This window comes from Lacerta agilis, chromosome 15, assembly GCF_009819535.1.
Source record: "Lacerta agilis isolate rLacAgi1 chromosome 15, rLacAgi1.pri, whole genome shotgun sequence".
NCBI lineage: Eukaryota > Metazoa > Chordata > Lepidosauria > Squamata > Lacertidae > Lacerta > Lacerta agilis.
Genome location: NC_046326.1, coordinates 29,154,153 through 29,166,027, shown reverse-complemented (window position 1 = coordinate 29,166,027; position 11,875 = coordinate 29,154,153). Strand labels below are relative to the sequence as shown.

Sequence of the window (11,875 nt, the reverse complement as noted above, 5' to 3'; positions counted from 1 at the left end):
CACTGGAGAACCTCCCCTGGAAGCAGCGAACAAGCAGCAGCATCCCCTCTTTAGCAAATTCCTCCTCAGTTTTAGAAGAGTGGCGATTTGAACCCAGGTCTCCAAGGTTCCAGCACTTTGACCACTGTGTCACCACCCTCACTCACCAACAGCTCAACTATTGCTTAAGCTAAAATCCTTCTAGACAAAGGAGGACCCACGGAAGATGAAAAGGAGACAGACTTTAAAGAAAAAAGCTTTGTTTTGAATGTTGGATCCCAACCAGTTTCTTTAAAGGGCAACTTTTCCCTGTGGCATCTGAGGTTATCCAACCCTGAGAAGCCTCAGTGAGTTGCCAGGGGCCACTAGGTGTTTAAACAGCTCAGGTTTTTCTTCAGCAAAAAGAAACTTTGCTTCTTTTCCAGTACTCAACCGTACAGCAGGGAAAGATAATGGCTTGCTCTGATCAGGAACAAGTTAGAAAATGAAATCAGGAAATGGGACATTCAGTTTAAAATCTGGAGCCTGCTTAGGACAACCTGCTGACACTGTGCATCTGGTTCCCAGAACTGATTTTACCAGCTGCAGTTGGTCTCCAGAGGTTAACTGAGTCCCAAATCAAGATGCAGAGCCCAGTGTGAGTTTGCGTTCAAAATGCACATGTGTGATAGAACGGTTAGATTGTTGGACTAGAAACTGGGAGAGACCAGGGTTCAAATCCCTCACTCAGTCAAGAAGCTCTCACTGAGTGACTTTGGGTCAGCCACTACCTCTCAGCCTAATCTACTTCACAGGGTTGGGGTTAAACGAAAGAGAGGCAAACATGGTGTGATAAGTCTGTAAAATTTTATCAGGACAAGTTACTTGTTGTTTACTTGTTGTTGTTAATTGTTGTAACAATTGCTTTCTCAAAATTTATCCTCTGTAGCATGAAAATATAAACAGTATTTCAAAGGGGGGGGTGTCAAACTCTGTCTGCCACCCCCATGGATAAAAAGGTGGTATATAAACAATTCTTTTTTTAAAAAAGATTAAAGCAATCACTAGAAGGATGGGGGGTTTTCAAGATTGAAGAGAGATGGGCTCTTGGTGAGGCCCTGGCAAAACGTTGCTCCCTTGAGGGTGTTAATTTGCATTGGGAGGAAGACCAGGGCTGGAAATATCCCTCTGAAAGCCCGTGTGATTGTGATTTCCAGAAATAATCTACACTCATTAATTATTATCTACAAAAATCAACCACACAATAAGGAAGTTAAGCATTGTTTCTGGAATTGACTGCCTTCTTTGCAATTTGCCCATCCAGAGGACTGTGGACAGTTCTGGTTGCATCATTTTGTGCCCTGAGTCAGCAACCAGGAATGACTGGGAAAGTTGCAGAGGAGTCACCAAAAGTTAGATTAATTCTCAGCATTCCCTAAATTAGGAGGGGAGCAAGTGGGAGCAGATAGCAGCAATATGTAGCAGTTGATAGGTCTGGCATTATGTGACATCTCTGCTAAGCAAAAAAAAAAAAAAGGGACCCAACTTCCTGCTCCGCAAGTAAATTATGCAAATAGTCTGGGTTGTTTGTTTTTTTTGCAATTTATTAGCTTTTAAATAGGAATGACAGCAGGTGGGTGGAATGAAGCCCCCCTCCCTCAAACTAGAAGGATGCCAAATAAGTTTTCAAAGGCCCAAGATTTTGTTGTGTGTTGTCAAAACCTTTTCAGCCAACTCCTCTTATGCATAAGGACTAGAAGCTTGGTGCTTCTCTTTTAAATGAAAGCTCAAAGTTACCAGGAAGCTGCATTCACCGTCACATTTTACGCTTCTTCTTTGGGCCTCCTTCAAGTTGGACAACCCAGACACTCCCAGCTAACTTTGGCTGGTGCTTTTAATAGAGTGCTGAATGACACACATAGCTCCAAACAGGGAACAATTAAAAATGAGATGGTAAAGTTTTCCTACCGTAATATAAAAAGCTAAAGTAGGGCTTAGATGAGCCTTTGCCAACCTGGTGCCCTCCTGATGTTACTGGACTCCAACTCCCATCATTCCTCATCACTGGCAGTGCAGGCTGCTGGGAGTTGCAGTTCAGCAATATCTGTAAGAAACCACAACATCCTTCATCCCTGCTTTCCAGCTTTATTTCCTTTTATTCATTGATACACTTACACCTCTGCCTTCAAATAAGAGAGAGATAAAATTCAGGTTGGTTAAGCTTGACTTAATGCCATAAATAGGATCAGTTTTAGCACCGAAGTTGAAGAAAAATCCATGTAGTTTCACTGAGACGTTACAAAAATTAGTGTGCATTTTTTTAAACACAAACTTATTGAGTAGAATACAAAAAACACTATTTTAAAAAAGTAAGATAAACACACCGACACACACACACACACCCTCTTCATATTCTTGAAGATTAATACTATTTAAAGTTATTCTCAGCCCAGCTGCTGAGCTCCCAGCGCAGCTTGGCCACCCGCTTCCTGAGCGAAGACTGGGAGAGGTTCCGGGACCGCACCTGGGCAGCCCGCAAGTTCTGCGCCATCACCTGGTAGTAGTTGACAATGGCTTGATCTCTGCAGAGAAGGAGAAAAGTGTGTTAAGAACATCTCACGTGGAGTTGGAGACAGAAAGGACTTCCAAGTTAGACTGGTGAAGACAGGGCAGACACATCCCAAGGAACATATGCCGCCCATCTGACTGGGAAGCTTCCAGTAAATTAAAACATCAAACATTAAAGGAGCATTGTAGCACATTAAATGCTTGGTGTGGGTGGGAGCTGACAGCCAGGGCCAGCACCCCCTGGGATGGTTGGTTGTAAAGGTGGAAGGCAAGCCAGTGCGGACTGACTAAGGGCAGGCCATGGTTGGTGATGCACTGCCACATTTCACAGAATCCTAGATTTGGAAGGGACGCCAAGGGCAATGTAGTTCCACCCCCTGCTTTGCAGGAGTCTCTTCCATGGCAGATGACCATCCAACCTCTGTTTAAAAACCTCCAAGGGAGGAGAGTCCATCACCTTCCCAGGGAGTCTGTTCCACTGTCGAACAGCTCCTACCATCAGAACCTTCTTCTCCTTCGTCATTTCATAGAATCGCAGAAGTCGAAAGGGACCCCCAAGCACCATCTAGCCCAACCCTCTGCAATGCAGGAATCTCAGCTAAATCGCCCATGGCAGATGCCCATCCAACCTTTGCTTAAAAACCTCCTAGGAAGGAGAGTCCACAACCTGCCGAACAGCTCTTGCTGTCAGAAAGCTCTTCCTGACTTTCAGTAGGTATATCCTTTCTTGTAACGTGATGCCATTGGATTGAGCCCTACCCTCCGGAGCAGCAGAAAATAAGCCGCTCCATCCTCCATGGGAAAGCCCTTCAGATATTTGAAGGTAGTTATCATATGACCCAGGGGTAGGCAACCTAAGGCCCGTGGGCCGGATGCAGCCCAATCACCTTCTCAATCCGGCCCACGGACAGTCCGGGAATCAGCATGTTTTGACATGAGTAGAATGTGTCCTTTTATTTTAAATGCATCTCTGGGATATTTGTGGGGCCTGCCTGGTGTTTTTACATGAGTAGAATGTGTGCTTTTATTTAAAATGCATCCCTGGGTTATTTGTGGGGCATAGGAATTCGTTCATTCCCCCCCCCCCCAAAAAATATAGTCTGGCCCACCACATGGTCTGAGGGACGGTGGACCGGCCCCCTGCTGAAAAAGGTTGCTGACCCCTGATACGACCTCTCAGTGTCCTCTTCACCAGGCTAAACATCCCCAACTCCCTCAACTGTTCCTCATAAGGCATGGTTTCCAAGCCCTTAATTGTCTTGGGTGCCCTCCTCTGCACACCTTCTAGCTTTCAAATATCCTTCTTAAACTGGGGTGCCCAGAGCTGGACCCAGGACTCCAGGTGGGGGTCTGACTAAGGCAGAATAGAGTGGTACCATGACTTCCCATGAACTGGACATTAGACTTCTGTAGATGTAACCCAGAAGAAATGCACTGGCCTTCCCTGGCTAAGCTGCTTGATGCCCATGTACCCACCCAAATCATCTGCAAACACATAAAAGATTCAATTTTAGCACACTTTAAGGGAGGCTGGTATTATTCAGGGGGGTAGCTGTCATAGAAAACCAGGGGGTAAAGTATCCAAGGAGGGCTTTAATTCAGCATGCACATATATCTTTAAAAAGCTGGTGTTCTTCATGCAGGAAACGGGTGTGTTAGAGAATATTCCAAGCAAAACAAAAAGAACACATTTTTACCTGGGCGTTTGTTTTTTTCTCTCTTCAGTTAGAAATGAGAGAATCTCTCATATCGCTAGTAGATGGAGAGAATATTAGGAACAAAGGGTTTACAAGCTGAAAAAGTATAAGATTTTCAACTGGCTTATAGGTGGTTCCATTTTGATGCCGCTAGAGCCTTGGTCAGCAATGGGCTGCCCTCTAGAATATCTCGGGACAGAAAGTTAAGAGCCAAGCTCCTGAGCTCCACCACCTGCCAACCATCCCCACTGCCACAACCTTCTGTCCATTCCCCTGGATTGGCAACGAACAAAACCATAGAGTTGTGGGCTTGGACAGGACCAGAAAGGTCACCCAATCCTCCAGCTCCCTGCCAAGTGCAGGAAGGAAATATCTATGGCAACAACATCCCTGGTAGGTGTGCCATCCAGCTTAAAAAGCAACAACAACAACTCTAAATGGAAAAAAAGAAGTTTAAAAAGGGGATTGAGCAGCATTTGATAACCAAAGACCTTAATGCAGGGTAATCAACATGGGGTGCCCTCCATATGTTCATACATGGAAAAATATAAATGCTAAATAATTATAGAGTGGAGTGTGCTTGTAAAAGCAGCAGGGCCATATTTTTTAACCAGCTCCTACTGACCTTTCCTTATATCCTTAGGTGTCTTACGATGCATTTTGAAGGGGCTGGAAGAACCCCCAACCCTGTTGCTGAGGGTGCTGTCAGGAAACCTCTGTTCCTCCCCCAGAGCTACAATTGCCAGAGTGGTTTAACAGTAAATCCCTCTTCTCAGGGAACAGCCGTAGATTCCCTGAAAGAAGCCTGGGAACTGTAGTTTGTTGAGGGTGTTGAGAAGCCTCTATTCCTCTCCCAGAACAATTCCAAAGTGGTAAATCTCTCTTCCCAGGGAACTCTGGGAATTGTAGCACTCTGGGAGGGGATTAGAGGCCACCCAGCACCCTCAACAAACTATAGTTCCCAGGATTCTTTGGGGGAAGCCATGGCAATACTGCTTTAAATGTCTGGTATCATTAGGCAGGCATCTTTGTTGCAGTCGGCTGTATCAGTCCTATTCAGAGTAGAATCATTGAAATTAACTGACATGCCTAGCATCATAGAATTGTAGAGTTGGAAAGGATACAGAGTGCAGGACTAGCTGAGTCCTGTTCATTTCAACGGGTTTATTCCAAGTAGAATACAACCTACTGCTTTGGATGCCCATAAAAACGTATTGAAAATGTTATTGTCTGCTATCTTTAAAGCCTGATTTCATTCATGTGGGGTTCTTTTATGACTGTTGCATATAATTATGTAAACCACTTAAGAGACTTTTTTTAAAAAAAAACAAAAAACTAAGGGGTAATTTCCCACTGAATAAATAAATAGCCTCCATCTGCAAAAGCACATTGGACCAGGAGGATCTGAACACAGGTCATGACGCACCCTTCAAGAAATGCACTCCACCCCCTCCCATAGCTGTCAAGTTTCAGATTTGAAAATAAGGGATCAGCAGTCTCAGCTATCCCGGGGACAGTCACATGTCAGTGGTGGGCGGAGCCAGAAGCAAAAGTGGGCGGAGCAGCAATGTAAACTCCAAGCGGGCTCGGGCTCGGAGCGGAGCAAAGAGGAGGGCAGCCATGTGCTCCGCGCGATGGAGCCCCATCGTCTTCTTGTCTGATCCCATCAAAACAGGACAGGAAGCAGCAGCTACTCAAAGGTAGCCAGGCTCCGCCTGCCAGCTAACCCTATTGGCCGGCTGAGGGGCTCGGTGGCACTGGATAGGGGCTGATGCAGGGGGAGGAATAAACCCCCCTGTAAGCACGGGAAATGGCTCCCACTTGCTTTGAGGGCTGAGGCTTTTCTCTCCAAGTAGGCGAGGTCTTCCCACCCAGTCCCTGGCCAGCAGGGGAGGAGCTGCTTCCATTAAAAACGGGAAATTTAAGGGAAATAAAAATAAGGGAGAGCAGCGGGAAACTACTTGAAATAAGGGAGAATCCCGGGGAAAACAGGATACTTGACAGCACTGCCCCCACCCCCCAGGGCAGGGTTAAGGCAACTACAGCCCCACCCTAAATAGCAGGCAAACAGCCTGGCCAATGGGAGGAAGAAGCCCCACCCCACACAATGGGCTCACCTCTCTTCTTGGACAATGATGTCGTTGAAGGCCCGAGAGAGACGCTTCAACTGGCGAATGCCGGTGGAGACCAGCTCCAGGTTGCAATCAAATTGTCTGCAATGGAGAGAGAACGGAGGAGGGTCACGAATCGGGGCACAGGCGGACTGCTGTTTCCTAAGCCTGCAGTTCGGCACAGGAGCAAGCAGATACGTTCTTGAAGGAGAGACTGGGGACTTGTCCTAGCCTGGTCCATTATTATAGCAGCCTCATTGCCTGGGAATTCCAAGAAACCATAAAGTCAGTGTAATTTTGAAAGGTTCCAGTCTACCATCTTGAATTAGGATGGGCGCCCAATTGTATCCAAAATACAAATGAAAGCCCTGCTCTTTGATCTCAAGAAGCATTGATGATATCATCAGAGGTGTGCAGAGGCACAGCGGGCAGGAAAGCAACTTTCCAAAATATATACCATAGATTTATCTATAGAGCACTTCAAACTGACTTCTCCTAAACCAGGTTAAACCCCTAGGATTAGCACTATGGGGGAATTCAGGCAATGACCATCAGCAGGAGTAGTCCCTGCAGAACATAACGGATATTCCTTTGAATGGGTGAAGAGAGAGAGAGAGAGAGAGAGAGAGAGAGAGGAAGAGAGAAGCTGTGTATGTACAGAAGTCTCAGAGTTCTCCGTGGCAGGAATGTAGCGTACTCTGCAAAGTTAAGAGTAACATCTTTTGCTCTGTCTATTATTGTTGTTTTTGTCATCCTTGTTAATTAAATTTATCCCCTGCCTTTCATCAGCAGGTGTCAGAGTGGGTTACAACAATTTAAAATTCAGCATTAAACCAGTTAATGCATACCATGGAACTTCCTCCCTGGACTAGATGGGCCATTGGCCTGATCCAGAAGGCTCTTACGTTCTTAATCTATTATTCCTATTCAATACAAGCAGCCTCGTTGCTCAGGAGTCAAAAGACACCATAAAGTCACTGCAGTTTTGAAAGGATCAGTCCACCATCATGAATCAAGATGGCGTCCACCTGTATCCAGACATAGATGGGGGGAAAAACCCTGCTCCTTGACCTCAGGAAACATCACAGTCCTTGGAATTACCTCTGGTCCTGCCCACAATTACTATGTGGCCCCCGGAAGGTTTCTCCAAAGAGAAAAGTAGCCCTTGAACAGAAAAAGGTATACCCCTCTTTGCTGGAAAGGCTGACATAGATCTCACATATGCAGTGGCCAGGATCTGTAACCAGGAACTTTTTCATGCCCAGCCACAGAGCTGATCGATCAAAACATCAGCCTTACTGGAAACACCTTTTGATCCTGAAAATGAGAAAGGATCCAACCCTCAATTCCTTCCTCCTAAGCCCTTGCTGGCAAACTATTCTCTTCCACTTGCCTCCTTTGTCGGGCAGATGTAGGAGAACCGTATGGGCTTCTCAAGGCTGCAGCCCTCATGGATCTTCGGAGAGGGAGGAGCTCTTTTTTAAGCCGGCAGGAGCCAGGTTGAAAGGGGGATCTCTTGCCGGATGGAGACACTATCCTGGTGTCAGATGTCGGGGTCGAGACAGTGGCAAGCCTGTTGCTCTTGCGGCGAGGGGTCCGGGGCGGCCTGCTTTGGGTTTTGGCAGAGCCCCTGCTGCTGCTGCCGCCACCGACAAAAGTTTTGTTCCAGGAGGAGACTAGTGACTGTGTGGGGCCTTGACAGCTTTTCTGGATTTTCTGAAATGGGGGAAAAAAGTATTTAAGGCAGTGTCTGGGATTTAGGCTTCTGGGATTCAGGGGTAGAAAACATGTATGTTGAACTGCAACAAGATTTCCTTGCCCGCTAGACTGCTTCAATCTGCAGAAGTGGCCCATTTACAGAAGCCACATAAACATTTGTAAGAACTTGATATTCTAACATGGCAATTTGGAACTCACTGCCTGTTGATATCCCAGTACTTTTTTCAGCACCTGCTGAAATCATTTTTTGTTTAGACGAGGCTTAAAAAGGTCGATGTGAGTTTTGATCCGTTTTTAGTCTATTGTTATTTTAACGTTTCAAAAGTCTTACACCAGTAAAAATCACCAGTATTGCTTAGTGATGATGTCATTGTTTTATCTTTTTTTGGTAAACCGCTTCTGGGAAGCTGAATTAGCATTACAACAGCTGGATCTAAACTTCCTTTGAATACCTGCAGCCACCCATACCTGCGACACGGTCCCAAAGGCGTTCTTAGCTGTCCTCGTAAGCGTCCGCAAGTTCTGTCTCTTCTCCTTGGCCTCCAGGCTCTCCCAGGTCGGATTCTCGTCAAAGTTCACCTCCACTTCTTTTAAAGGCATCCGCTTCCGCAGAGACATGCGCATGGCCGTCATGTTGCGGGAAGACTTCTTCCTGAACCTGTCCGGAAGCGGACTCTCCTCTAGATCAGGCAGGATCTCGTGATTTCGCCAGCCGACGGCAGACCCCACCACACTCTGGAACACAGATGCCATCTTCCCTTTCTTTGTGCTGGGCTCCCCAAAGTAAAATATTTTAAATAAGCCCACTCAGGTTTCTAGTCCATAAGATAACAACAGGGTTACAGGGAGGGGAGGGGAGAACAAAGGCAGGCATTTAGTGTCAGTTGCTAACCACCAGGATTATTCAAAAAGGGTCGGCCAAATTCCCATCAGGAGATTTAATTTTGTGTTTACTAGGGCAGGGGAATGGTAAGCAGAATATAGGAGAATTGATCTAGCTTTAAATCTATTGTAGAGATGGGAAAGGTGCAGAAAAGGGCAACCAGATTGATCAAGGGATTGATGGAGTGATTCCCTTTTGAGGAAAAGTTGCAGCGTTCGAGATTTTTAGTTTAGAGAAAAGCCGAGTTGAGAGGCAACGTAATAAATGCTTTTAAAATAAAGCATGGCATGGAGAGAGTGGATGGAGAAGTGTTTTTTTCTTCTCCCTCTCTCATAACAGTAGAACTCATGGCTGTTCAATGAAGATGAACGTTGGACAGATAGGTAAACTGTGGAACTCCCTCCCACAGGAGGCAGTGAGGGCCACTGACCCAGATGGCTTTTTAAAAGGATTGGACAAATTCATGGAGGAGGAGAGGGCTATTGATGGCTACTAGCCAGGGTGGCTGTGCTCTGCCTCCATGGTCAGAGGCAGCAATACTTCTGAATCCCAGTTCCTGTCACAGGAAGGAAGAGGGCCCTTGTGTTCAAATCCTGCTTGTGGGCTTCCCAGCAGAGGCATCTGGTTGGCCACTGTGAGAACAGGATGCTGGACTGTGGAGGCCATTGGCCTGATCCAGCAGGATCTTCTTGTGTCCAAAACTCTATGTAGCTGGATAGCATTTCCAAGCATCACTGGTGGCTGGCTTGAAAACTAGAAATACTCAATACAGAAGCAGCACGCAAGAATTAATGGATAAATGCGCTATCCATTTTTACTCAGGCCGCGCAAAACTCTTTCCAAATATCTTGCTTTCCTTGCAACGCTTAAGAGTATGCGGGGAGACGCCCAGTCTACGTTTTGTTTTGTGTACTCGAGCCTGTTCCTGATCGTTTTGTATTTTATTCGTTTGTATACTTTTGCTCGCCCACGCCCCTGCAGGAATGTAAGACTCGATTTATTCCGCGTTGCAAAGAAAGGCGCGTCGCATCCTGCTGGGGGTGCAAAGGGGGAGCCGCTAGATGATGCCCCGGTATTTGCATGCATGCATCTGGCAAATAATAATTTCAGCCGGACCCCAGAGAAACCCCCCCCCCAAAAAAAAACTCACCTCTTCCGCTTGCAGCTGAGAGATCTGGTCCTCTTTTTGCGGGTCCTTGAAAAGATTTCAAATCGGGCGCCGCCCCTTCCTCGCCCTCTTCAGATTGGCTGGCTCGGCAACCTCCTTAGCAAATGGGGCGGGACCAGAGTTTTGAGCCAGGAGCCCAAAGGGAGGCTTTCTGTGCATGCTCAGAGGCGCCCCAGCTTCCTGGCCGCGTCTCTGTTCTGAAACGCATTACCCTGACCAGTGAGGTCTGTTGATTTCATCGCTGCTAAGGCTGATTTTTAAGCAGCAAAGGCGTGGCGCTCTGCACATGTTCGGAGACCACGAGCTTCGTGGCCATACCACGTAAATGTGCCCTAGTTTGAAATACACCCTGGAGAGTCCTTGAGATAAGAGTCGCAACTGAACGCAGCACCGCCTCTGAGCACGTGTAAAGTGCTCCTGTCGTCCCCGCATGCTTTCCAAGCGGGGGGGCCAGTGGCTTCCTGGGAATTTGGGAGCTTGCAAATTGGGGCTATACACATATATAAGCACTGAATCAGCCTTGCTATTGCAACCCCGGTGGAATTTACTCCTGAGTAAACATGCAGCCTCAGGTAACGCTGCACAAAATTGGAGGTAAAAACCAGCAGGGCTTAGCTCCTCTCAAACCTTCTGCTGTGCATGTTTGGCAGTAAGGGTCTCTGAGCATGCACAAAGTGCTTTTCCCTCTCGACCCCGGGGGTTTCTAGAATCTGAGGTAGGTAGCTGTGTTGGTCTGCCGTAGCCGAAACAAAATAAAATAAAATAAAAAATTCCTTCCAGTAGCACCTTAGAGACCAACTAAGTTTGTTCTTGGTATGAGCTTTCGTGTGCATGCACAATACCAAGAACAAACTTAGTTGGTCTCTAAGGTGCTACTGGAAGGAATATTTATTATTTATTTATTTATTTATTTATTTATTTATTTATTTATTTATTTATTTATTTATTTATTTATTTATTTATTTATTTATTAAGAATCTGAGGGTGTGACCTCCAGCCAGACATGGGCCCCACCAGCATCCCTCATTTTAAAATATTCCCTGATTATATCTCTTTTTCCTTCAAAGAGATTGAGAAACATAGGAAGCGCATGAACAGAGGAACTCCCTACCACTGGAGCCAGAGACAGTGGCCACCAACCTAGATAGCTTTTTAAAAAGGATTGGGCGAAATTGTGGAGGACATAAGGCTGTTAGCCGCACTGGCCATGCTTTGGGCACAATGATGCTTCTGAATCCCAGTTGCTGCTCGTGTTCAGATTCTGCTTGTTGGTTTCCTACAGGCATCTATTTGGCCGCTGTAAGAACTTGGACTGATCCAACAGGCCCTTCTTATCTTCCAAAGTCATTCAATGTGGTGACCAACACTTCATCTCATGGGAGCAAATTCTGCACATGTACCTGGGTGAAAAGGGCAACTTACCTGCGTCAGATCTGAATCTTCAGCTTCCTTGGATGGCCCAGAATTTTATGCATCATGTATAATTTTATACACCCTTGTCAAGTTCCTCCTCCCCCAAAAAAACTTAATCATTTCTGAATATGTTTGGAACTGCAGCTGTGAAGCAGACTCAGATTCCCCGTCGACCCAATGGCTTGAAAACAGTGAGCTGCAAGACATTTTAGGAATGTGAAGAGGGCTTGTGCGTTTATCTGTCAGGAAACGCTTCTCGCCATATAGATAAGGCCGTTTTCTGTCCGTTTTCTTTTTGAAAATGTCAGTGTACGTACGCGCCTTCAGTATGAACCACGCCCCAGCACAAAAGACCCTT

General features: G+C 46.2%; 1 protein-coding gene across 2 annotated transcripts; it reads right to left on the bottom strand.

Annotated features, from left to right (window-relative positions):
• Positions 1-2,228: 2,228 nt before the first annotated feature.
• Positions 2,229-8,848, bottom strand: PIMREG (PICALM interacting mitotic regulator). 2 transcript variants are annotated; one of them, XM_033172370.1, is made up of 4 exons: positions 8,522-8,848; positions 7,728-8,050; positions 6,341-6,436; positions 2,229-2,540 (listed from the first exon to the last, which is right to left on the bottom strand). In XM_033172370.1, exons 1-4 carry the CDS (start codon positions 8,804-8,806, stop codon positions 2,387-2,389), a joined length of 858 nt encoding a protein of 285 aa, XP_033028261.1. In that variant the 5' UTR covers positions 8,807-8,848; the 3' UTR covers positions 2,229-2,386. The 2 variants fall into 2 exon arrangements, with proteins under 2 accessions (XP_033028261.1, XP_033028262.1); XM_033172371.1 differs by lacking the exon at positions 2,229-2,540 and adding an exon at positions 4,241-4,278.
• Positions 8,849-11,875: the final 3,027 nt, after the last annotated feature.

Bases quoted from the DNA above. Each gene is read 5' to 3' on its own strand.
- PIMREG (XM_033172370.1), bottom strand. From the start codon at position 8,806: ATGGCATCTGTGTTCCAGAGTGTGGTGGGGTCTGCCGTCGGCTGGCGA. The intron at 8,051-8,521 runs GTATGGGTGGCT...CCCCCATTTCAG, and splicing joins CCTTTGGGACCGTGTCGCAG to AAAATCCAGAAAAGCTGTCA. The intron at 2,541-6,340 runs GTGAGCCCATTG...CCTTCTCTGCAG, and splicing joins ATCATTGTCCAAGAAGAGAG to AGATCAAGCCATTGTCAACT.